At 41.7% G+C, this 27042-nt stretch overlaps 2 protein-coding genes across 3 annotated transcripts in view; one reads left to right on the forward strand and one right to left on the reverse strand.

The window, feature by feature from the left end:
• Positions 1–8778, forward strand: part of ARHGAP31 (Rho GTPase activating protein 31) — a 121573-nt gene extending 112795 nt beyond the window's left edge. The window contains exon 12 of the mRNA XM_068971776.1: positions 1748–8778. Coding sequence (XP_068827877.1) covers positions 1748–4174 — 2427 coding nt within the window. The 3' untranslated portion in view covers positions 4175–8778. The remainder of the gene's footprint in view (positions 1–1747) is intronic.
• Positions 8779–14611: 5833 nt separating this feature from the next.
• Positions 14612–27042, reverse strand: part of TMEM39A (transmembrane protein 39A) — a 29330-nt gene continuing 16899 nt past the window's right edge. The window contains exons 5-9 of one of the 2 annotated variants that reach the window (XM_068965865.1): positions 25241–25395; positions 20626–20764; positions 19668–19855; positions 17589–17709; positions 14612–15119 (exon numbers count right to left, since the gene is read on the reverse strand). In XM_068965865.1, the coding sequence (XP_068821966.1) occupies positions 14886–15119; positions 17589–17709; positions 19668–19855; positions 20626–20764; positions 25241–25395 (837 nt within the window). In that variant the 3' untranslated portion in view covers positions 14612–14885. Of the gene's footprint in view, positions 15120–17588; positions 17710–19667; positions 19856–20625; positions 20975–25240; positions 25396–27042 lie in introns of both variants that reach the window. The other variant, XM_068965857.1, reaches the window with a different exon arrangement.

Raw genomic sequence — 27042 nt, forward strand, 5'->3', positions numbered from 1 at the left:
GAGGTGGGATTTTCCAAGGTTCTGGGGGAAGGGATATCATTGCTTAAGCTGAAGTTTGAGGAGGTTTTCCAGGGACACCGAGAGAGGAGTCTCGCATCTGGGAAATAGCTCTGGTGACCTGAGTGTGACCTGGAGGAGTATGCCAGAGGAGAAAAGAACTTTGCCTTTTAAGTAGCTTTCAGGAACTTGGTTTCTGGGATGGGTATAAAAGGCCTGTGGGCTAAAAGTTAGGGCAGTGCAGGGCCACCACAGTGGCCTCTGGAGGGCTGATTAAGGGTTCCTGTAAAGTATGTTTATAGAAAGAGGAAGATGCAAAGATTATTTTGGGGATTGAACTCTGGGAGGGATAAAGTATGAATGACATTGCTTTGAGATGCAGACGAAGTTTATATTAGGAGAACCAGGCTGGATTCATGAGAACAAGTAAAAGCAGCAATTCACTCATTCATTTAAAAACATGTATTAAATACCTCTATTGTGTGGGACACAATGCTGAGCACTGGGATCCCTACAGTGTACAAGATGATCACCATCTCTGTCTTCTTGGAGCTGACAGCTTAATAGATAGAAAGATCATGGACCAAGTCTTTTCTAGGATGCTATGGAAGTATGGCTTCTGTGGGAGCATGTCACAGGAGGGCCCAACCTAGGCAGAGGGAGGAGGGAGCTCATGGGGGTCAGGGAAGGCGTGTCTGAAGAATAGATATTTCTGTTCAGAACTTAAGCTAGGAGAAAGGGGTAGGGAGCAGAACAAGGAGGGAGAGACTCCCAGGCAGAAAGAGTAAGATGTGCGATGAATCTGAAATGGGAAAGAGCACAGAACATTCAAGGAACAAGAACAAGGCTGGAGAATGGGAACATGGACTAGAGAAAGTGAGGCTCAGAGCAAAGCGTGGGTCACATCATGCAGGGTTGCTTGGAAGAGATTTGGAGCTCAACCTAAGGGCAATGGAAACTCTTCTGATTTGCTCAGAATTTTATAGTTTAAAAAAGAACAGCTATTTTATTATTATTTATTTTTTGGTGCGGCACCTGGGCTTTCCCTAATCATTGTCAGTGGGGGCTACTCTTCACTATGGCTTCTCATTGTGGTGGCGTCTCTTTTTGTGGCACACAGGCTCTAGGCATAGGGGCCTTGGTAGTTGTGGCGCTTGGACTCAGTAGCTATGGCACACAGGTGTTAGTTGCCCATGACCTGTGGAATCTTCCCATACCAGGAACTGAACCCATGTCCCCTGCATTGGCAGGTGGACTCTTAACCACTGTACCACCAGGGAAGTCCCATTCTGCTATTTTTCATTCTTTTTTCTTTTAGTATGTATCATATCTTTTTCCCATGTGAAATATGTATTTCTTCAGTAGTAAGAAAGGATTGGTTTTATAAGGCAACAATGAACAGGGATTAAGTGCTTATGTTCTGGTGTAGACTAACCTAGATTTCAATCCTGATCTGCTGCTGTGTGACTTTGGCAAAATGTTGAATCTGTTTGAACATAGGTTGCCTCATCGCCAAAATGGGAGAAATTACAGTAGCATTTATCTTTTAGGGTTCTTGGGACAATTAAGAAAGCACGTTTAAGGTGTGTTGTGGTACACTATAAGCATTAACAAACATCCTCAGTTACCGTTAGTGCTGTGTCCTTTGTGTGCTGGGGTAGTGCAGCCGGTAGTGCAGTCCCTTCTCTCCCTGGGAAACTGTGCCCAGTGTCTTTGGCTCTAAAGTAATCAGTTTCTTGATGTTTTTCAGGATGAAGATGATCTGGTCAACGCCCTGATCTGGTCTGAGATTCAACAGGAGCTGAAAATTATTGAATCTGAGGAGGAACTCTCCTTGGCACCACCTGCGCTAAAGATCAGCCCAACTCAGACTATTGTTGAATCTAGTCCCGGGCCCTTTGCTTCCCCAGAGCCCCCTGGGAGCTCCACCCCAGCTCCAGTCTCCGCCCCTCTGGAGGAGTGGACTAAGAATCCAACCAATCAGAGTACACTGGGCACTTCCACAGCAGCCAATAGAGAAAAGCTGGAGACAGCAAGCATCCTCCCTAGATCTGAGCCAGAGCCCGAAAAGGGCCAGCGCCCAGACCCTTCCAGCCTGACTCCTCTGGAAATAGTTCCATTGGAGAAGTCGTCTCCACAAGCAAGGATGGAAGTGGGAGCCCCAGGGAATCTGTCTCCTCTGCTCCCACCTGCTGCTCCCCCTCCAACACCTTTAGAGGAGGAACCTCGAGTCCAGCTATTGAAGAGTGGCCCCGAGAGAGAAGATTCAACTGGAAATTTGAGAACCAATCCATACGCAGACCAACTGAAGTCCAAAGGCAGCCCTGGGATCCCCAGTCTTTGTCAGGGAGACAAGGCCTCTTCAGAAGAAAGTGAAAAGCAGAATTCGAAGAGTGTTGCTCCTGAGCGCAAAGGCTCTAGTTTTCCTAGCCCAACCAGGGAGGCCGAGATTTCCCCACAGGGAGAGGAGGACGCAGCCCACTCAGTGCAGGAGCCCTCAGACTGTGATGACGACGACACTGTGACAGACATTGCCCAGCACGGCCTGGAGATGGTGGAGCCTGGCGAGGAGCCCCAGTGGGTGACGAGTCCCCTGCACTCACCCACCCTTAAAGATGCACAAGAGACCCAGATGCAGGGCCCCCAGGGCCACCGACTAGAAAAGAGGCTTTCTCACAGGCCCAGCCTTCGCCAGAGCCGTTCTCTAGATGGCAAGACCATGGTTAAGAGTCAGTGGACTCTCAAGAGTTCCTCCTCCAGCAGCTGTGCTGACCTTGAAGCAGAGAGGAATTCCAACCCCCTGCAGCCCTTGGCACCCAGGAGTGAGATTCCTGGGTGGGATGAGAAAGCTATGAGGTCCTTTCAAGAGCTCTCTGGCCTGAAAAGGACAGAGGTTCCTCCTAAGCAGAAGGTACCAGGTGGTTTACAGCCCGCATCAGCAGAATCCAGCCCTGTCGGTCTAGCAGAAGGAAAGGAACTGGGGACACACGAGGGGCCACACAACCCTCGAGTTGAGCCTGGTGGTGATCCTGAGCTAGACAGCAGCAAGGAGAACTCACCTGGTGTGCAGGACCACACCTCACCTGGAGAGCATCCCCCTAAGTTCCAGCGCAAGAGCAGTGAGGGTGGGGCCCCAAAGGGGAAAAACAGGCCTTCGTCTCTCAACTTGGACTCCACCGTTCCCATCACTGACCTCTTCCGGTTTGAGAATGCAGCCTCATTTGGGTCACCTGAAGTGCACCTCTCTGAGCCAGGAGACCCAAAGGTCACATGGCTGACCTCGTCTCATGGTAAAGTAGACCCCTGGAGGGTTTACTCCCAGGACTCTCCGGACCTGGACATGGTTGCTCACGCCTTGACGGGCCGCCGTAACTCAGCTCCTGTGAGTGTGTCAGCTGTGAGAACCTCCTTCATGGTTAAAATGTGCCAGGCCAGGGCAGTCCCAGTCATCCCACCCAAGATTCAGTACACTCAGATCCCACAGCCCCTGCCCTCTCAGAGCTCAGAGGAGAGTGGGGCTCAGGCCCTGGAGAGGAACCAAGAGGAAGCTGGCTCCACTGGTGGGACCTCTCAGAAACTTACCAAAGATGATTCTCTCTCCTCCTTGGAAAGCCCCAGGGAAGAAAAGCCAAAGCAAGATACAGGAGCCATTGAGTCCTTGCCAGTGGGTACCACTGCACCTCACGTGTGCGAGGGCCCCGCCCTTTCTCCAGAACCAGGTCTGGCCAACCTGCTGCCCACTCAGGAGGCACTAGCGCAGTGCAGAAAGCGCACATCAGAGACAGAGCCATCTGGGGACAACCTTCTTTCTTCAAAAATAGAGCGCTCATCAGGGGGTTCTAAGCCTTTCCATAGGTCTAGACCAGGAAGACCTCAGAGCCTAATCTTATTCAGTCCTCCTTTCCCCATTATGGACCACCCACCCCCCTCATCGACAGGGACAGATTCCAAGGTCCTGCTGTCCCCTATCAGAAGTCCCACCCAGACAATTTCCCCTGGCCTGCTTTGCGGGGAGTTGGCAGAAAACACATGGGTCACACCAGAAGGGGTTACACTTAGGAATAAAATGACCATCCCTAAGAATGGCCAGAGACTAGAGACCTCAACAAGCTGTTTTTACCAGCCCCAGCGGAGATCAGTGATTCTGGATGGAAGAAGTGGAAGGCAAATAGAATGACATCAGTTTGCCTGCTGGTACCTGAGAAAATGTCATGATTCATCTGGAAGTTATTACAAAGGCTCCTTGCCTATATTCCAGGCAGAGGTTATCCAAGTTTGGGCTTATTTTGGCTCTTCTTCTCTTTCTTTAGCCTTTTGACCATTTATTAATTAGGCCATTTGCCACAAGAGAGGTCAGGGGAAGGACAAGAGATGACATTTAAATAAGCCTACTTGAGCAGGCAGGGAAGGATCAGGTGAGGGAAAAGGATGAAATGCTGGCCTCCAGTGATATGTGGGGCTTAAACACGTTGCATCACTCCCCCATTGCCATTATCTAGTGCTGTTAAGAGGTGGATGTGAGAATATCTTGTGAAACAGAAACCCTTTGCCTATGTTGACAAATGTTGCTATTGAGGTTTGAAGGCCTCCTATTTACTTCATGCTTTTTAATGCTCTTTAAAGCATGTGTTCTTTTAGACCAGTTTTCTGATAAGCTTTGTAAAAGTGTACTATCCAGAGTAGAAGCAGGTTTGGAAATGCAAACTAACGTACACTTTGATATCCAAGTGGGTGGATTTACCCATGCTTTCCCTGAATCCCTGCAGACCTGTCCCAGATGGCTCCATACACCAGCATAGAAAATCAGAATGTATTCTCCAGAGCAGACTCTGAGACTAGTGCAATTCAAGAAGACTTTCTGGGTCTGGCTTTTATTAATTTGGGACTCCACTGTCCTGCCTCTGATTTATAAATTCAGTAGTTGGGGAGGATGGGAGCTGAGCTGAGGGTTACCTCAGTGAAATGTGCTGAATCTTCATTTAGGTGTGTGATAGTGAAGTGATCTGCTCTCCTTCCAATGTCTGAGTTCATGAACAGGACGTCATCATAGAGAAAAGCCTCACACATAGGCAGAACTCCACTCTTAACTTGCAGTGCTTAAATCAGTGGGACATTTGTAAAAAACACCTCTAGCTCAGCTTCACTCTCTTTCCTCAGCTGGGGTCTGAGTATAGGAGAAGATAAGGAGGGAATCCTGGGAGGAGAGAAAAGGACCCATGCAGGGCGGCCATCATTCCCGCTTGATCAGAGCTGCGCTTCTTGATGCCTTCCTTCCTCGTTGTCTCTCCGTTGCTGAACAGCAGCTTTGAGGCGCTCCTCCCCTTTCCATAGTCCTCCTCAACCACCACCCACCCCAGGTGCTCAGACTTGCTCTTCTCCTGCCTGTATGCAAGCGGAAGCAATAAACCAATCTGATTTTAGTTATTTAGAACGTCAAGTGGTTCTTTCCAGCTGTAAAGAGAAAGGAGGATTAACATAACCTGCTGACAGATTTTTGGTGCTTTTTCCAAAAAGGGCTTCTTCACAGGAACCCTGCTCAAGGCAAAACCCATCAAGGTATCAACACTTTCAGACCTTTGAGGACAACTATCTTGTTTGAGAAACAAAGTATAGGACCTATTTTTAGCCCTGTGCACCTCTTCTCAGGTTCAAGGCTGGCTGAACTCTGTCCAGAAGCTCAGTCCCTGCACATATTTCTCTTAAGAGCTAGCAGTACCTCTGGGCTGACCTCACAACTGAGGCTGGTACTGGGCTGGCTTAGGGGCTGAACTGAAGTTACCTCCTCTAGTGAGAAATTGGAAGCTGACGTCCTGCAACAGTTATGTATTGCTCTTTCTCCTCTACCTGATAAGCCTTACTGTGTTTTGAAACCTTGTCCTATACCTTTTAAATCAGTATCTATGGCAGAGATAACTGGCAGGCCAGCCGAAGAGCTCTGCTCTCAGAGGGCACTGAGTGAGCAAGGGGAAGAGTTAATAGGCCTTTGGTCTGTGTTTTTTGCATCCTCATTGGGTGAGCAAGGTATCAGACCAACAGCCAGTGAGATGTAAACCCATAAGAAAAGTCCTTCAAGCATAGCATTCCCCCCCTAGGCAAGCAAGGTGAAGGAGTATAGTGGTGTCAGATGAGAAGGGCCACATTCAGATTTGAAAAGGACATTTCCGCCTTATCAAATGTGGCTGGTAGGCGGTATGTCAGTCTCAGTACACTGTGCTATCTACGTTTGGATAAAGATCATGTTCCAGTTAGTAGGTGAGAGAAGGCGGGAACTGCACTTTTCTTCATCAGAACTCTGAGCCAAGTAACTAGTTTATGATGATTTTAAATTTTTGTTTGTAACCCTTAGAGGATATATTTTAATTTGGGGATAGACTGAGAAGTCACCATTAGCAAGTGAGTTCAACTTGAGGCACCCATGTGGATTTATTAAATGACTGCCATGTTGCTTAGATTCTGACATCTTTCATTTGTAGCATCTTCAGGGGTTTTTATGTGTGGATGTCATTATGAAATAACAACTGAAGATATTCCCTACTCTGAGCTTTCCTGGCCAATCAATCTAGAAGGCCTTGGAAGCTGACTCACCTTCTTGGTCAATGTCCTGCTGCTAAAGTGTGGACCTCTCCATCTTCATAAGCTTCCTGGGGCAAGCCTGGCACTGATAACATTCCATTGCATGACAGGGAAAACTCATTACATTCATGCTCTCTTGAAATTGTTCCCCCCAAATCTGAGATTACCTATTTGGATATACACTTGGGACTGAAAAATAAACCCCTCTGAGAATGGCTGGATGGAAATTAGACTGCCTGCTTCTATCCAGGGGAAGGAAGAGAAGAGGTGCTGCTGTTGATAGGAGGATCTACACGGTGCCCTAGATAGGGCTACAGAAACAGATTTTCAAAGGGCTATTGGTCCTCAGTATGGGGGTAGCTCAAATTCAACTATTGGTCCTCAACATGGGGGTGGCTGATTTAAAACTTGAATTTAAAGTGAAAAACATGCATATTCTAATGTTTCTTTCGGTGTTAATGGCTGCTTAAGAGGATGATCACCTATATTTTGGCAAAATGGCCCTCACAAGCCAACCTTTTCCCCTCGACTTTTTTGCCAAAATGTACCAGGTAGAAGGAATGTGCCTTTTATTCTCGGCTTCAAATGGACTATGAAGAGGCCTGACCAAAAACCCCATTAAGACACTGTTAGCCTAATCTAAGCCTTAAAATTCAAAATATTGGCCAAGGCAAAATTCTGTATTCTGGGGAGATTAAAAATGTAAACATCATCCTCAACAGACAATATTTGGCAAGATCTTAGTAATATTTGGGCACTTAAGAACTCTGAAATTCTTGAAGAATCTAATGAAAAGAGGGAGAAGGATGGTAGCAAATGAAATGGCCTATAAGCAACTAGTAGCAAGATTTAGACCCATTAAGTCACCAAATGAAAGCAGAAGGGGGAAACAAGTAGCGACTTAGCATCTTGTAATATGATTGCTAATAGTGTGCAAGTTACCCACTGACTTTAATCAAATTAAACACAATTACAAATCCAGTAGAAGGTACTAGGAAGACATTCAGGTGTTGAGAATTTTGCTTTGATCAATTGACACAATTAGAGTGGTGACTAAGAATAAATAATTCTGAGGTTTTGTGTGGTCTTAATTAGTTTGGCTGTGAAGTCCTCTTGGATCTTTGCAAATGAACCAGGTAACATCAGGGTTCCATACTCCTTGAGAAGGGGTTTTAGACACTTCCATTCATCACAAAATGGGTTAACTCCTGTTGGTGATGAAGTCATAGGTCCAAGATAGATTGTTACTTTCATGTCTAATGTTTAACACATGGTAATAACATTTGCCTCAAGTTGGGTGGAGCAGTCATTTGTCTACACAGGCCTGTTCTGCCTGAAAAGCTGTTGGGAAACTTGGGATTCATTTGTCTGGGATTGTGATGGGAGAGGTTCAGGGAAGGTCCGTTTCCCCCCAGGGACTGATTAGAGTCATGTTCTTCCATGTACTATCTGATGACAACGTGAATCTTGGGGTTAAGTGTTGCCAGGAGTGTGATCTTAGGGATTTCCAGCAGGAAGATCAGTTCAAAACGTGGAATGACAAAGAATGTGTCCTCCTTTGTCAACACCTTCCTAATAAAGGTAGAAGAGGGAGCAAGCACCTTTCCAAGCATGGAGAGAAATGGGAGATGGTGGAAGCATGATGGCATAAGAGCACGGTCATTCCAGATGGTGTAAACTTGGGGCCACCACTGATTTGACTGACACACAGTAAAATCTAGTAGCACTGCAGTTTATGAGCAATACAGGGATCACTTCTAGGAGGATGGAGGGTGTAGTTAAATATAAGAAACCCATGAAATCCAGAGTCATGTGTTTTACTGGATGAATCACAATGCTTTGCATTAACTTAATGCCGTAGTACTTCCTGGCTTATAGTTCTGTAAGGTAAAGCACTTTCTCAAAGGAGTCTATCGGAAGGCCACATGATTTCAGCTGTTTGTTGAGCTTGATAAATGTTTCCAAAGATATAATCAAAATGTTTTTCTATTGATTAAAGAAGCATAAACATTAAACCTATCCATAGAGACATTTAAGTGTAATTAAAAGATTGTTATGCTTTAAAGTGTACTCTAATAAATGATATATAATGCTCACGATGGCACTATGAACTAGAGGACATGGGTCATTATCTCCATCAATAATAGGAAAAGTGGACTATATGCCTTCCGGCTCATTGTTCCAGTTTGTTTGATATTTTTATTACTTCAAGGTTTGATCTCCTCAAGGCAAAAATCCTGATGATTTGCTTCAGTAAAATTTTCTTGCTTTTGTTATTTTGCATTTTAATAATTGTCAAATATTTACAACTTCACTCTCTTACTGTTGCAGTCATACATGTCACCTGAGATACCCAGGATAAATCAATGGATGTTATAATGAAAAATGAGAAGAAAAGTTTATTCTCAGAACTCCACAGCTTAAGGAGTTATGTGGATCTACCTACAGAAACGTGAACTCACATTCAAGTTTTTCTATTACTTGAGTTAGGGAGGACTATTTGTTTCAGTGATTTTTGTTAATGGTGCTCTGAAGGAAAAGCAAAAGTTTGCTATCCTGGCATATATTACTTCAGAAAGGGGTTGCAGGGAACGGGGAAAGGCACTCAGTGAGTTTAAATGTCAGGCCTTAAAAAATATGATACTGCCTAGGCTCACAACTTGGTGATATTTGCAGTGAAAAGTAGTTACCAAGAGGATTAAAATTCAAGCATTTTGGCAATATCCTATTTAGAACTTTACACGTCAGGCCTGCTCCTCTTCCTTCATTACTGTTATAAATGCCTTTTTTTCTTATGCACCCCCAGATCCCCACAGTCCTGCTTCTCCCTCCTGAGTAAGCCCGCCACCCTTCCCATCTCCAGTCTGGCATCAACAGTTGCCCTCACTCCTAATCTTTCCTCCAGTTCCTCAGGGTCCTCTCCTCCTTGCAGTCTCTTCACTGAATGCTGCCTCCACTTCGACTTCAATAAAACCTTGACATTCACCTGAGGACAATTTTTTCTCTGCCCATTTCTCCCACATTACACAGACAAGGAAAAGCCCAGAAAATTTATCGTTTCCCACTCCTGCTTCTGCACCATTTCTTCCCATCTCATACAAAAGTCTCACTACTAGAATTTATGGCATGCAGCTATTTTCACTTTTCCATTCTTTGTGGCCCTGATGTAATCCATGTCCCAGATTTCCAGTCTTTGGTACCAGGCTCCATTTCCTTTCTACCTCATGTCCCATCATCATCCTGGATGCCTTCAATGTTCCTGAGGAAAGTTTGCCACAACTGCTTACAGCTTTTGCCTCAACTGTTGCTTCCACAGTTACACATCAGGCTATTTCATAACACAGAAGTCTGTGATCTTAAACCCCCATATTCTTTTCTCAGAACTTCTATCTTTGCTTCTACTTGCTCAAGATCACGCATGCCCGCCCCAGCCTTCCTCTATCTGATGGCCATTACCCCCACCAGACTTCATCCTTCGCCTTTCCAGACCCCAAGTACATCCTTACATCATCTCAGTTATTCTCGTGACTTCCTTGGCCACTCATCCTTCAGCTACACCTGCATGGGAGACCTCCAAACCAGAGCCAGGACTCTTGCCACCCAACTTCTCTACTCTTCAACTGTGTCTATTGAGTTCAACTAGAGAAAATCATAAAACCATGATGAAAGCGATTGTACATTTGTGGTTTATCACCTCAGCATTGGCCTCATTCTCAAAACTCACACAGTATTCCAGATGGACCACTCCTTCCAAAACCTAATGGCTTCTTACTTCACAAGTTTATACAGCCTTCCCTGATAGCTAAGTTGGTAAAAAGAATCCACCTGCAATGCAGGAGACCCCGGTTCAATTCCTGGATTGGGAAGATCCGCTGGAGAAAGGATAGGCCACCCACTCCAGTATCCTTGGGCTTCCCTTGTGGCTCACCTGATAAAGAATCTGCCCGCAATATGGGAGACCGGGGTTCGACTCCTGGGTTGGGAAGATCCCCTGGAGAAGGGAAAGGTTACCCACTCCGGTATTCTGGCCTGGAGAATTCCATGGACTCTATAGTAGGGTCACAGAGTCAGACATGACTGAGTGACTTTCCTATGTTTATGCTTAAGATATGTTTCCTCCACCTCACACAATGCTTGTCTCTTTATTCCTGTGTGTACCTAAACTTCTGAGAGGAAGCACTCCACCCTCGTGCTACATTACATTTCTCTTGCTAAAGTTACCAGTGGTATCCCACCAAAGCCAAGCCAATTCTTGCCTTACCTCATACTGGATACTGTAATCATGACTCTGGAACCTTGACTCATCTTGTCTCATATTCATCTTATTCCATTCCCTTTGATTCACTTGAAAGCTTCCTATTCCCCGAATATTGTTATTCATCAGAATTCTGTCCTCTTCTCACGCCACAAACTTTCCCTACATTACTGTATTCATGTCCAAAGCTTTTTCTATCACCCAGTAGTGATGACATCCCACCCTCACTTTTCCTGTTTTCTCTTACATGGACTTTGGCTAACTGATCTCCCTGCTTTAAGTCTCACATCCCCCCATTCTCCAAGCCTAGCCTGTGTACAGCTGCCAAAGTTATCTAAGATAGTGGTTTTCACCAAAATCCCCTGGAGGGTGTGTTCAAACAGACTGTTGTATTCATCCAGTTTTGGACTCAGGGGTACGGCTTGATAATTTCCATTTCTAACAAGTTCCCAGGTAGGTGATCCTTATGCTGCTGGTCCAGAAATTACACTTCCAGAACCCTTGACCTGAGAACTCTTTGGGTCATCCTAAGTCCTCAGCTTAAAAATCTCTCATTAATGATGTCCTTCTGTCCACTTAAGAATTATCTTAAGTGCTTGTGAAAAGTGTTTATTATTGGGATTCACCCTTAAGATCCTTAGTAGATCTGATGCAGCCCAAGAATCACTCCTTTGACAATCTGTGACCTAAAAGATAATAAAAACCTGAACCACTTAATGTGGAATTCAAGTTCCTCTGCAATCTATTTCTTGCCTAGCTCTTTAGCATTACTGACTCTTCCTTAAAATCTGAGTTTTTGTATATACTGTTCACATTGCATGAGCCCTCCCTCCCTCCCTCACCTCTGTAGTAAACTAGTGCTCCTTCAAAAGGCGTCACGTGTGTGACTGATGCAGTGTAGCAGCGCGACACTAGTTCCCCAGCAAAGCTGATCACTTTTCTGTACTCTCTTGCATGTACTTCCTTGACTAAACACCTTTGTGTTGTAATTGACTGACTTCTCTGCCTTCTAGTTAATGCACTCTGAACATCAGCATCTCTAGTACTCAGCAGCATTTAGCACACAGTAATTGTTCAATAAATAGAAGTGAGAGGGACTGTGTAGAGGTAATTGATGGGGAGGGAAGGGAAAGCAGCTTAGGAAACATGGAATCACGGTAAACATAATTGAGGAGTTTTCATCATGCTAATGTTACCCACCCTCCTTAACTCAGACACATTTACTCACCTTAAGCCATCCAGACAACTGGTCAAGCATCTTCCCTTTTGCAGTATCCCAAGTTCACCTAACTGACTTATACCATTTTTTTCACATACTATTTCCCAATATTTAACAATTTTTAAAAAGCTATTTAATGGGCATGCATCTCGCCCATCACTCAAGAAAGATGGTGTCCTTTCACATGATCCCTAAGAAACAGGATACACAAGTAAGCAGCAATGCTCTGCTCTATCTGACTGTGACACCTGCAAATGTCAGCCGAAATAGGTGGACAGGACTGAAGGGTTTCATTTCTGATGCTGCGTATTCTGGAAGAAGGGGGTAATGTGCAATTCCGTCAGTCAAAACTAATTTTATTTATTATATTTGCTCATTTGTTTCGCCAGGCTGGCATCGGGTCCTTCTGTGCTACTTCTTTAGAACATAGCCAAGACAAGTCAAACCGGAAGGAGGAATCCCGTCAGCTTTCAAGACCAGCCTATTAATATCTAACTAGTTACCTGGGCTACTTTCAGTGATAGAACCAATCTGCGGTCATTGTGATCAAACATCTTTGTGCCTCGGCCACCCATTTTACTCTTAGCTGTCAAGTAATCTCATCAAAATGTTAGTTGAAAGAAGCATATCTTGGGATTCCTCCAGTGGTCCAGAGGTTGAGACTCCATCTTCCAATGCAGGGGGCATGAGTTCAATCCCCGGTTGGGAATTAAGATCCCACATGTTGTGCAGTGTGGCCAGAAATAAAATAATACAATTTTAAAAATTTAAAAAAGCAGCATATCATCAAGAGTCTAAGGAAAGTACACTGAAATGGCAGCTTTGCCACCTTCCCCCACTCCAAGAACCACCATATGTAGGCTGAACCACTTTACAAAAAGAAACCAACACACTGGTTGTTATTTTTCCAGTGTACCAATATTGCTCGGGCTTCCCAGGTGGCACTCATGGTAAACAATCCGCTTGCCAGTGCAGGAGACATAAGAGACGTCGGTTCAACTCCTGGGTCGGGAAGATGCCCGGGAGGAGAGCATGGCAACTCACCCCGTATTCTTGCCTGGAGAATCCCATGGACAGAGTCGTCTGGTGGGCTACAGTCCATGGGGTCACAGAGTTGGACACGACTGAAGCAACTTAGCACACAGCACACAAACTTGCTCCTCCCTGAGGGACTGTCTCCTTGAGGACGCCTTCCACTGGTGCCACTCCTCGTTCTATCTTCTTATTCTGGCTTACTTTCTCTTCACCACACTTACCACTACTAGCTAGCGACATTATGTATGTTTATTTACAGCATACTTCGCACCTCCCATTCTGCATACTGTAAGCTCTATGAGGGAGGGCCTTTACTTTTCTTATTCGCTGCTATATCCCCAGTGCCTAAAATAGTGCCTGGTGGTCAACACTTATTTGTTGAATGACTGAATACACTCAGAACGAATTCCAAATAATGTAACTTAAAAAAAAAGTATATCCATCAAAATTTAAGGAAACAATGGTCACACACAGCAGTCACTTTGGGTAGCTATATACATACCTATTCCTCACAGTCCTGAAACCTGTTGGGAACTCTTTCAGAGCCAGTATAAGAATTATATGATTATTTGTTTTTACTTCATAAGCCATCCTGTGTTTCAGCTGTCTTTGCTGACATCTGTTGGGAACTGTTTTCAGAGCCAGTATTAGGAATTATATGATTATTTGTTTTACTTCATAAGCCATACTGTGTTTCACCAAAAGCTTCACAATGTAAAAAGGTCAAAATGAACATAGAAAACACATGAAAATGTATTTCAGGCTCTCAAGACAAGGCTCAGAAATTTAGTTGACTAGTGACATCAACTGACTAAGTATATCCCCTTTTAAGAAAATGGACTGAAAGGGGTTAATACTCAGACATAAAGGTTCTGGAGTATGAAGTTAAGAACACACACAGATCAAAACGACTTGAGGATGAAGAGGTAACTTCTCATATTTCCCTTCTACTCGTAACTCCAAATATGCCATGGTAGGGGGTTGCTGCTAGACTGCATCCATTCCTCCAGTTACCTGGGCGCCTCCGACCTGCCAGACCCCAGGCCAGGGGATCTGTGCTCAACTCCTCCCACAGGTCCAGTCACACCCAGCTCCTGCATAAGTCTGGACACACTATCCTGTCCTTAAAAGTATTATTTCAAGACAGCTAACAAGAAAAGGAAAATCTTTTCAAGCAAAAGAAGTGGATGAACAGGGAAAATGAGCATAATATCCTGTTTTAGGATAAGAACTTTCACAAAAGCATATTTAAATGTCATAGGGCAGACAGAATGCTGAGTTCCTACCTCAGAAATGCTTCTTCCCAGTTGTCAACAAAGAGAACCCCACCAGGACTTAAACCCACTCTTGCCCCATGCACTCCAATGCCAGTCAAAAAAACAAAACAAAACAAAAGATAATGAGTACTGTCAGGCAACTCCACTGATCTCTCTGTAACAATAAGGCCAACCAAAGACTAAAGATGAGGAGGACTGGAAGGAAAGCAGACACACAAAAGGTACCATGTCAAGTGATATATGAGATGTGTTCAGAAATGAATGAGTTATTCCAGGGCCATACAAACAAATCAATCTCTTTACTAGAGAGGCGCACCTCTCCTCTGTATATTAGTCAAATATACTAACACATGAAAGATCACATCACCTTGTTTATGGATACATTTAATATCCCTTGCCCTTCCCACCTTTCAAAACATAATAGTATACAAAATATAAAATATCTTAAATATTTATAAAAATCGCAAGAAAAAAATAGAACGTATGAAAATATTTTTATCTGAGTTCTCCCTCATTGTCGAGAGGCAGCTTAGTTTGCCTTGAGTTCATAACTGTTGAGCGGATAGGAGTATGCCCTGCCTAATACTATTCTGTCCCGGAGGAGCTTAAATAAAACATAGTAGTTGCAGAAGAGGATGAGAGCCATGGAAAGTGTGTGGTTCCACTTCTCTGACCGCAGCAAGGAATAGAGCTGGTAGAAGACAACACTGCCCTCAATAAGGATAAGCAGATTTAACAGCCTTAATGGACGATGAAACAGGAACTGTAAGGAAGTTAAAAAGCAAAATGTTATTTCATAGAAAAGATGGCAGTTATTCTCACATTTTTTTCTAAAATCATTTTACAGTTATAGGCTCCTATGTACACTAACAAGTAGATCTGCTTATTGAATGTCAATCAGGCTATTTCTTGCTCTACAGATGCAAACCCATTCTTTTTTGCTCAAGGTATAATGAAATACATTTTATTTCAATACCCCTGAGACACAGAAAGGGATTTATCCAAAAGAACTCTTTCTCAAAAAAAAAAAAAAAAACAAAGTTTTTCCTAGATTGTATCTTATCTCAAATATTTTACTGAGATAACCACTTAAAATGTAACTGCTTAAAAATGTAAAAATCATTGGTTTGTGGGCTGATCTAAGACATAAACACCTACACTAGACAAGTCTGGAGGGAGGGGTGGTAATATAAGTTGAAATATCAATACAGTAATTTCTTAATTTATTAAACTGTTACCCACCAAGCTGCTTTCTTTTGCCCAGTTTTTCTGGATATTGAGAAGTACGGTATACAAAGACAGAACATTACAGAAGGAAGGAAAAATTAGTTAGAATTAAGAGATTGGCTAAACACAGTGCTCCAAGTTCATCACTCTAAGAGGCTGAATCCTAGTTGACTAATAAAAATGTATTATGAATAGAAGACAGTGGTCACAGACTGCAAACTGTGCTAATGGTAATATATCAGATCTAAAGGAATAAGTTAGACCTCAGGGCTCAAATCTGAGAATAAAGCCAAATAAATCATCACAACAGCTCTGAAAGGTTTAACTGGGTTCTCGGGATTCTTCTGCAGGAGAAAGAACATGTTTACTCTGGATTTTATTACATGATCTCCAGTAATACCATGTATAATACTGGCCCAGAATTAACATTCTAAAAAAAAAAAATCAAGCAATTTCAGAGTCTGTGGCAATTATACCAAATATAATTAAATGTGCAGGTAGGCTATAAACTAAATGAATAAAAATGTGAGGACAGCCCCAGTTACAGGTAGCAGGCCCATTCTAAACTTCGGTGTGCCTTAAGAATCATTTCCGAATATGTAAATAATGCAAATTCCTAGGATTCTTCAGAGATCTGACTAAGGGACCCACCCACCACTCTGAGAAGCACTGATTTACTGTTTGGTCACACAAGATCAGTAATAAGTTCCTTAATCTTTCTTCTATGGTTTCCACCTGATTCTTCAGCTGTCCAACACTAGCAGGGAAAATACTTATTTTTCAAGCAGGAAATTTTAATAAATTATCTGGTTACTGTCAGCTTCCAGGGGACCATAATGGCCAACAAATGCTATTAACAGCCTGTGGAATTCAGCTGGCTGAATGAAATATTCTGTGTAGAAACCAGATGTTTGTGCAGTTATAACCTAAGTCCACTCCTCCATCTTAAGGCAATCCCACATGAGTCAAAGAGATTGTTGCAGTTCCCTCATTCAAAGGCCTTCCACCTCGGCCCACCCACCCCTATTTATAAGCATCCTGCTCTGATGCAAGTTTCCAGTATTTAACGAAAAAGTCCTTAGTAGTGAACACTCGCAGAACCAGAACATCCAAGCACTCTCAAGGAACTGGGAGGGATAAAGGGAGGGATGGGAGGGAGAAAGGGATTCAAGTATCAAATGAAGGAATGAATGAATAAAATCTCCCAATTCTTTTTCAGAATATGATCTCCATTCAAAGGCAATGCACTGCACTTTGGGCATTTTGACTGAAAACAGTTCCCTGCATGTACCTCCTATTCCCCACTCCCATTAATCAGTTTGTCTTTCTTTAATAAATAAATATTTCTCCCTCCTAGAGCCAGAATTTCTGGAAAACTGAAAGATCAAACAGAACATAACCCAAGAAATAAATCGAATGGGACAGAAACTGGCTTTTGTGGGTATCTATTGCTTTTTTCCTTTCAAACTTTTAAGCTTTTTTTCCTTTTAATTCGAAAAAGACCACAGATCATATCATCTGCCTGTGTTTCAAAGGGGAAGTCTAAGTATTTTAAGGAGATGATATACATGAGAAATACCAAAAACTAAAATCATCACATTATTACTATATTAAATATTGCGTAATGATACATAGATATAATAGGGATACCGCTAAACCAAACTATTACAAAATTAAAGACTGTAAGATGAAAATGGAAGTCTTAAATAATTGTGTACTTCTTTCAAGTAATACTAGACTCAACAAATTCCATTGTAACTAGAGAAACCAGTCAAGCTATTAAAGTTGAGATACTGGCATTTCACCTTCAATCTGTCTTTCAGAAGTATTCCCAAAGGACAGAGGCCATTACAGTAGTAAAATAATTACCCTGTATTAATGTCCTGCTGCTGCTGTTGCTAAGTCACTTCCTAGTATGTGCTATACTCTCCACTAGATGTTTACACACAGAGTGGCCTCCTAACACTCCTAAGCTTATGCTTGAAAAGAAATAAGCGGTACTTGCATAAAAGCGGGCATGGGATACATCTGAAGGCACCGCCACGTTGTAAGGCCCCACGGCTCTATATAAGCATCTGCTGTGTCGCACCAACACCCCTTGAGGCCATATTGTATTTTCTGACCAACTAAGGGAGAAAGAAATGCAATGTTAGCATATTGGCAATTACAGATAAGATAGTGTCTGGCAAAACCAGCTATGTTTCTATGGAAAAGATTAAGTATTCAAGTCTTCATCTGCCTGAATTCTGAAAAGACAGTAACATGGTCAGACTGGAAGGAGTTAGAAAGGATTTATTATAACTTCACTGCTATATTTAAAGAGAAAAGTTAACTGCAAAGTTAACTCAGTGTCAAAGACTTAAGAGGCTCAGGAGAACAAGCAGAAACAAATGTGTAAGTAAGGCACCTATGAGCCAGAAAATCAAGTGGACTGTCACCTCAATCCCAAGTGAGCAGAGTCCACTGGTGGAAATGCTAGAGGGACAAACAAGAGGAGAGTGGATGGTAACAAGAAGAGCAGAGAGATTAACACATTATCGAACTAGCGTGACATTTACTGCAGAATTACATCCCACACGCTACAGAAAATCTACTCATTTATCACACATTCCAAGTGCTTCATATGAGAAGCAATACAGAGACACACAAGGTACCAACACACAGACTTTTTACTGCTTTCCTGGTTTATTTTTATAGAGGTTTCTCTAGGAAAAAGAAGTTACGGAAGCAGCTTCCCTCTTTCCAGCACCAACATAATGGAGTTGGGGTGGGGATGGGGGATCTTCAGGTTAAACTTTTTGTAAAAAAATCTTAAGTTAATTCATCTCTTCCTGATTTTGGAAAGGTTAGTTTCCTAGGGTAAGAACTGGGACAGCATTTTAAATATGTTAAAGAAAAAAAAAAGTCTAGCACCCTGAAGCTTTCTCAGTTCAGAAAATGTTCCATCAGCCTTGCTCACACTTACCAGCATTAAAGTGAAGACACACCTCATGGCCATGTGCCATCAGGAGCCTGAAGATGTACAGTACTAGCACTGTGCATTGGATTTTCAATTTTTATTGAAATCTGTCCTTTGCCCACAGTCAGGTTTCTTTTCAGCCTGGCCCAATCTCTTTCAGTTCCTGGGCTTGAAGGCCTGTGCTAATCTGTATCAGACATCAAGGCAAATAATTGAAGGGAGCACTCTGAGGGGAAGAGGGGAAGGGAATGTCACCTTTAATTAGGACACCTTTAATTTCCTAATTTAATTAGGAAAGAATTTCTAGGTGATGAAATTTGTGAAATGTTCAAATTATAAAAGGGAGGAAGATGAAGATGGTCCAGGTCTGAGAGAAAGGCATGATGAAGGTCTCAGAAGCAAGACAATAAAAAGATTCTAAAGTCAGTCATTTTGGATCATAGGGACCATGCAGAGAAATGACTGACAAGGGGACACAATGAAAGGAATACTCAGAAAGAACTCAATTAGGGACAGTTTTCATTTGAATATAGGAAAAGCAGAGCAACATTCATTAGTGAGTTTAGGAAAAGAAATGCACAAAGATGCAGGCTAATACAACAACAAAACAAAGAAAAAACCAAAAATAAATAAACAAAAAATAAAAATGCTGGCTAGGAAAATTACTAGAGCAAACTTACATTTATTAGAGAGAAAAGATGAGAGAAGCAAAGTCCAGCTGCCTAAGACAATTAGCTAGCAGCTATTTGGCTGTGGCAATGAAAACAAGAAGATGAATCTCACAGTTTTCTAAAGAAAATTAAAAATATATCATGAGTCTTTGAATTTGGGCAAACGGTTAAGACTGAAAGAAAACTCCAAGATGATAGTTTGGGAAACAAATTACACACTCTAGAGTGACTGGGCAGTTGAAAAGTAGAAGGCATTTGAGGAGGGACTGGGGATGGTGGTGGAAATGAGTTAATGTTCCCTGCTTTCAGTTTAGAGTGATGACAAGCACCCATGTGGGCAAAAACTAAAAATTAAATGTTCAAAGCCAAGAACAAGAATGACATACAAAGCAAATAAACATGGTCAGCAGCATGTAAAAAGGTGTTAAATGGTTTTATCTTCTAACCCACTTACATGTGCTGTGGAGCATTGCTGTAGGAGCCGTGTTCAAGCTTCTGCCACTTGCCCAGGTGAGCAGCTGATTTATGCAGCAAATCACAGTACTTGGATGGCAGCAGCTGTGTGGTGAGCATGACAAAAGCATTGATCCACACCATAATGAGGTGCTCACATGACCAGCGCATGTCATAGTACTGGGTACTCTGGAAGAGATTAGCAGAGAGAGAAATGATCATGTGCCGGTGAGCAAGAAGGCAGGGATGGGTGTGTGTACATACACCCTGCAGACAATGCCACTCTGAGTCACACATGCATTTGCTGTCCTGCTGTCCGTGCAGAAAGTTCAAGAGCAGAGTCCTCCAAAATCCTGCAACCTGACTTTCTGGCCGCGTGAGCTAGGGTTGGGAGGGAGAGGCAATGATACTTGAAGCCCTTCCTTTCTAGAAGAAGTGAACGCTCTCTGTGGATGACCACTCCAGCTGCAGACGCGCTGCTCAATGGGTGAAGGAAGGGCACTAAAATGACCCAGAAGATTCTGGGCCCAAGTGACATCCAGACCATTTTTCTCTTCTACCAAAATAAAGTTTAAATAAAGGTTAGATTCAAGGAAACTCCTGATGACCATGTTAAGATCAACCATGGTAGGCTGTATTTTACTGAAACTTCAGTCCTCTTACGCTACCATATACTGATTCTAAGTACAAGTTTATTCTCTCCAGAAACTGGGGGTGGGGGAAATCTAAAAAAAAGAAAGAAAGAAAGAAAGAAAACAAGAGGGGACCACCACGGGTGCATCACAGATATGGAAATATCTATCCACCAACCAGGTATTGGTGCACTCCAGATGCAGCCGAACTCCACCATCCAGGCTGCCGAAGGGGAGACAGAGAAAAGGGGGATTAAGTAAGAAAAACCCAGTTTATGTTATCCACACACAAATCTAGGAAGCACAGAAAAGCACATAAACACTTACCTTCACAAAACACAGGGGAAGAAACGCAACATAGTAGGCACTGAAGAGAGAGTTGAAGAGAACTTCCTTGATCCTGTGGTTGAAATCTGCTTTCAGACATTCCACTTCATTGCGAATGAGGTCAGGAGACAGTGGGCAGCTGTGGGTGGGGATGGGCGTCGCATTATTAAACTGTTCTTTTAGAGACTCCAGCAATAAGGAGAGGAAGTCCTTGGATTTTGCCAAGCCACCCACAGTTGAGGCACTTTCCTCTACTGCCTGGTGCTGAACCACATAGGGAAAGTCTGTGAGAAGGAGATGAGCTCTACTATCTTGGTGGAAACAGCAGAGAGGAACATAAACACCAAACCTGTAGAAAAACAGGAGTATGAAAATGAGATCACAGATACCACCTAATATCAGATCTCATAATTATGTTAGTAAAATAGTCACGATTCTTCAGAATGAACCTAATATAATGGGGACTTGGCTGATGGCAAACTCATTATCTGGGAAGCTCTTTCCCACAAAGGCAATATATATTCACTGTAGGATAAGAAATTACAAAAAAATCATGACAATTACCTAGAAATCATCATTTTTATAATTTTTACGATTAGGTGCATAGGCTTTATATTTTTTCTATGTTTAGCTTCACACAGTATAAACTGTTTTGTATAGTACTGTTTTAACTTTGGGTGTGTGATTTTGTAGCTTGTATGTATGGAGTATTTCCTCATGTCATTAAATGTTTTTGTTAACAATTCTAAAAGGTACTACAGAGTCCTCATATAGCTATACCATACTTTATCTATTTCTCTCTTGTTGGAAACACACTATTTCTTATTTTCCACTATCGTAATTACCAATGGAGTAAATAATTTCCCACACACATCTTTGTGTACATCTGGTATTTTCTGAAGGGCTGCCTTTTACTTCGTTTTCTCTTTTTAGTGACGGGGCTCCCTTGCCTCCCCACAACATCACCCATATCACCACCCTAGTCCCCTTGGTTATTTTTCTCCACTGAACTGGTAAGATCATGTATTTTACATGTTTATTAGGTTTTTTATTTGGTGTGTTTTTCCATTGGTCTAACCTCCCCTTACTACAATGTAAAAAGCTCCAGGAACCAGAGATTTTAGTCTATTAGTTCACTGCTATATATATCCTTGATACCTATAATAAAGGCTGAAACATAGTAGGAACTAAATAAATACCTGATAAGATTAATAAAAACAATTCAGAAGTATAATAGATACATTTTTACAGGTAAAATTACTTGGCTAGAGGACTAAAAATTTGTGAGACTTTTCATAACTTCTTATAGTTACTCGAAACTTTGGTTCCTTAAAAACATTTTAAACACTTCCCTAAGTCTTAAGAAACTTCCACATTGTAACCTAGGTCTGTATTATAAATAAAGTGGTCATTTCACTGATATAAATTTAGATATTAAAAATAGCAAATAAAAAGACATCTTATTTAATTATAAATTATTTTTTTTAATTAACAAATGTCACTTGTTCATAGTTCCCTATAGAGGGAGAGAGGATGAGTTTATTACCAATTAAGAGGATGGTGAGCAGCAGCTCTGGGATCCAAAGTGAATGTGCCCTGGAGCAGCAGAATGGGAAGGGAGTAAACGCAAAAGTATCAGGCAAAGTTCACTCATGCGCAAAACTGCAAAAGCTAGAGAAGGCTGCAAGTTCAATACTGCTGAAACCGCACATGCAGGAGGCGGCGGTGAGAGCTGGGGTGTGTAGTAGATTGCAATGATGGCCCCATTTCTTTGCCCTTCCCAATAGTTTCACCCACTGTCATGTAACTGCACAGCCCTCCTTCCACGTGTGCTGTGACCCTGCCTGATCTCTGTGCTGGGCTCAAGAGTGTGATCTGTTTTGGCCAATGGGATGTCAGCAGACACACTAGGATGAGAAACTTTAAATGGGTTTGTACATTCAGGCTTGTTCTTTTGCTACTCTGTCGGTTTCATGTGACCATGTCCAGAGAAGGTTGCCAGAGCATGAGAGACTCATGGAACAGGGCTTACTTGTCCTAGCTGCCTGAACAGACAGCCATCAATCTCAAACATGTGACTGAACCCAGCTAAGATAAGATTGGGAGAGCCTCTTAACTTCCAGCTGATCCAAACATATGCACAATAAATACACAGAGTGGTATGTATGCTACCACAGCTCTGCGGATGTTTGTTACAGCATCATATGTCAACAGATAACTGATACAGGGTAGCATCAAAGGCTTAGAGCATGGAGAGTTTTGGGAAGTACAAAAATGATTCATTAAAGAATTTTAAAGAGGGTTAGTAAATATATTTAGACATAAAATGTGTTTGAATTACATGCTTATTTCATTCTTTTACAAGGGTATGGACAGCCTCCAAAAATAAGCTTCTTTACATATCTAAAAAGAAATGAAAAAGTTTGCTAGTCATTCTGATGATGGTAATCCTCTTCAGTCTAGCCAAAATATTCATTGATATATCCATATATTAGCCTTTCAAGTTAGATATAGGTAATCTTCTAAATGATTCAATCAGATATTGCTGATAAACAGAATAACTAAATAATTTGTTTTCAACTCAAATAGGTGAAATGTTAATCTAGAAATACAGAAACAACTGATGTAAAATATACACCTTATAAGGAATCTGAATCATGAAAAATGAAGTTTATAACAAGAAAATTCATTCTGTATGAACCAAGTTGATGAGTGCTTTAAATAATTGTTTAAGCATTATAATTAGAACCTTCCAGAGTACAACCAATATAAGACTGTTCTGCCACAAAGTCAGACTTGGCCACACAGTCTCTGAGTATGTCTTTATTGTATACAGCCACGACACATATAAATTCATGCTTATGTTATAGCATCCTAAATGGTATAAAGCAATGATTCTCAAATTTGAGCTAGCATCAGAATCATCTGGAGGACTTGTCTTAAAAGACAAATCACTGGGCCATACTTTCTAGAGTTTCTGTTTCAGTTTGGGGTTGATTCTGAGAATTTCTATTTCTAACATATTTCTAGGAGGTAGTGATGCTCTTGTTCTGGGAGCCACATTTTGAGAACTACTGAATTTAGAGTAATGGTTAAGACAATGGCTCTGGAATCAAAAAGACCTGGGTCTTTCTCATTAATTGTCTAACTGTAGGAAAATTTTTCACCTGCTTAATCTGTCTTTACCTATGTCAAAAATTGCTAATTGTCTGCCAATAGCTACTGTTCTGTTCTTCCAAAGCAACAGAAATGTTAGTTGAGATACAGCTCCCCTGCTAAAGATTCAGTTTTCCAGACTCCCTTACAATGTATTCTACTAGAGAAAGTGGAGCAAAAAGATAACAGAAGCTTGAGTTCTGACACCATGGAGCTACTACAACTATCCAACGTAACTTAAATACACACTGTACAGGAGAGAGGAATAAATTTCTAACTTTTTAAAGCCTCTAGTATGTTAGATCTGTTATAGCAGATTAAATATACTACTGCCTGGGTGATTGTAATGATTTCATGAGGTGATGTTTATAAGCACCACCTAGCCCAACACTTAACACATAATAAGAGTTGAATAAATGATAGCTATCTGTTACATCTAATGAAGGGTTTAGCCAAATGAATACAAATTAAAAAACAATGCAACATATTTAGTCTAATAAGGCAATATCTACAATAAAACACCACAATTCAACCATCAGAATGGCTAAAATTTTTCAAATGGAAAACATCTAATGCCGACAAAACTGTGTAGCTGTCAGACTCTTACAGTACTGGTGAAAGGATAAAATGATACCACTTCTTTGGGAAAAAGTCTGATAGACTCTTATTAAACTAAACATACTCCTACCTTGTGGCCTAGCAATGCCACTCCTACATATAACTCTCCCAAGAGAATGTAAAGGTAGCTTTACAAAAAGAGACTTGTATCAGAATGTGTATGATAGTTTTTTTTTTTAAAGAGAAGTCAAAAACTAGAAACAATCCTGACGTCAAACAAGAGGAAAATAAACTGTGATATATTTATGCAATGAACTATTACTGATAATATGTAACCCAGACAAAACTCAAAAACAACATGCTGAGTCAAAGATGGCTTGAAAGTGTACATATTGTACAATTCCATTTATATGACATTCTAGAACTGGCAACCTAATCTATGGTGGGGGAAAAAAATAATCAAAACAGTGGTTGGCTCTGGGATGCAAAGGGTGGAGTCTGACTGGAAAGGGACATGAAGGAATCTCTGGAGTAATGGTGACATTCCATACTGGGATGAGGTTTTGATTTACACAGGTGTATGCATTTATCAAAACTCAGCAAATGTACACAAGATTTGTGAATTTCACTGTATATGAATTTTATATGGCAAATAAAGCTAATGAAAATCTTCTCCATTGGTACTGCTCAGGAACAATCTTAGTTTGTATCTATTGCCCTAACTGTATTCCAGTTTAGAAAATAAATTATATGGTCACCCTACCCACTGATTTTTTCCAATTGCCTAAACTTCAGATGTGCATTGAAGAATTTCATTTCCCTCCCTTTTATACCATCATCTGGCATGACCCAAATAATTTCTTAAGACTTACTAATAAAATCGTAAAACTGCAGTACTCACGGGTAGCCAAGGAAAAGGAGATTGAGGACTGAATGGCTTCGGAAGAGATTGACGAGGGTCCAACAAAGTACCCATCCACACAAAGTAAGAAGCACCAAGCGAGCTGATATCAGAACCACGTAGTGAATCATTGATGACGCACCCGCCTTAGTGGCCTATAAGTTTGGAAGCACCAAAAATAAGTTTATAAATGACCTTACTCAAAAGCAATGTGACTCCAGTAAGGACTTAGTAAATTTAGAGGAAGATAAAGTGGGGCGGGGGGAAGGAAAGGAGAAAAACTGCCCATCCTGCCTTATTTTCCTCTTTCTTGAAGATTCAGATCACTCCAAGCAGTTAGCTGTTTCCTCCTTATATTCCCATAGTGCCTCACACAGACCTCCACACAAGTTCTTATGAAACTAATTTATTTACATTGGGGCTTCTCAAAGTATGTTCCATTAACCACACTCATCAGAATCACTGGGGCTGCTCACTGCACATGCAAATTCCTACTTGCTTTCATCATCAGGTATAGGGAATAAACTCACAAGTTACGGAACCTGTATTTTAACAATCCATCAAGTGATTTTTATATACATAAAAATAGTGAGCCACTACTTTTCACTTTCATGCACTGGAGAAGGAAATGGCAACCCACTCCAGTGTTCTTGCCTGGAGAATCCCAGGGACGGGGGAGCCCGGTGGGCTGCCATCTACGGGGTCGCACAGAGTTGGACACGACTGAAGCGACTTAGCAGCAGGAGCAGCAGCACTTTGACTCCAGACTAGTCGGTAATGGCCTCAACAGCAGCAACAGTGTTTCTATTTTTCTTTGAATCTTCCCCCTAATATGCTTGCTGAATTAATGTTTAATAAATTATGGAAACTTCAAAAATAATGAGATATTCTTTGACAAATCCCTATATAAATAGAAGTTTTTTTTTTACTTTAGCAAATATGAAAATAATCCACGGTCCTTACTTCTAGATCTTCACATCACAGCTGTTCAAATACTCTTCTCCTGAATCTTTAAAACTGATTAAATATAGTAAGAAACCATAGTTGTCTAAACATGAGGCTCTGCAATGTCATTTTCTTACAAACTGAACCAGGAAGGAGAGAATGAGTGAAATGCAGGGGGAAATGACAGATTCTTATAAGCTCTGGAGCAGCAATGTCAGAACTCAGAAAAACAATTCTCTGGAGTCAATAGCACATGGAAAAGGAGGAGTTTTCTAGGTACCTCCTATATATCCATTTCTTAGTTCACCCAACATGCTATCAATACACAGCATAAATAATATACACACAATACATGCTGTTTGTGTAGTTACTTATAAAAGCACAGAAGCAGTTGATTAATACTACTGCCTGAGCTTCAAAACTGTGAAGTAGGCTCAAGCTGGTCTCAGTAATAGCATGGCAAATAGTTGCATATTATTCCCGATACATACTTCATGCCAATATGTACCTCATGTGTCAAACTCAAGAGAAAGCATTTAAGCCACTGGAATTACTTCAGTGCCTCCACTCTCAAATGTTTACAGTTAGTTAACAACAACAACAAAAAGGTTGTTTCTGCCTAGTGTCAGCATAGCAGCAGAACCTGAATGTATTTATAATTTCTGCCATATTCCAGAGCCCAAGCTCTTAACCACAAAGCTAGTGGAGGTGATGGAATTCCAGTGGAGCGATTTCAAGTCCTAAAAGATGATGCTGTTAAAGTGCTGCACTCAATACGTCAACATATTTGGAAAACTCAGCAGTGGCCACAGGACTAAAAAAGGTCAGTTTTTATTCCAATCCCAAAGAAGGGCAAT

Source organism: Capricornis sumatraensis, chromosome 1 (assembly GCF_032405125.1).
Source record: "Capricornis sumatraensis isolate serow.1 chromosome 1, serow.2, whole genome shotgun sequence".
Taxonomy (NCBI): domain Eukaryota; kingdom Metazoa; phylum Chordata; class Mammalia; order Artiodactyla; family Bovidae; genus Capricornis; species Capricornis sumatraensis.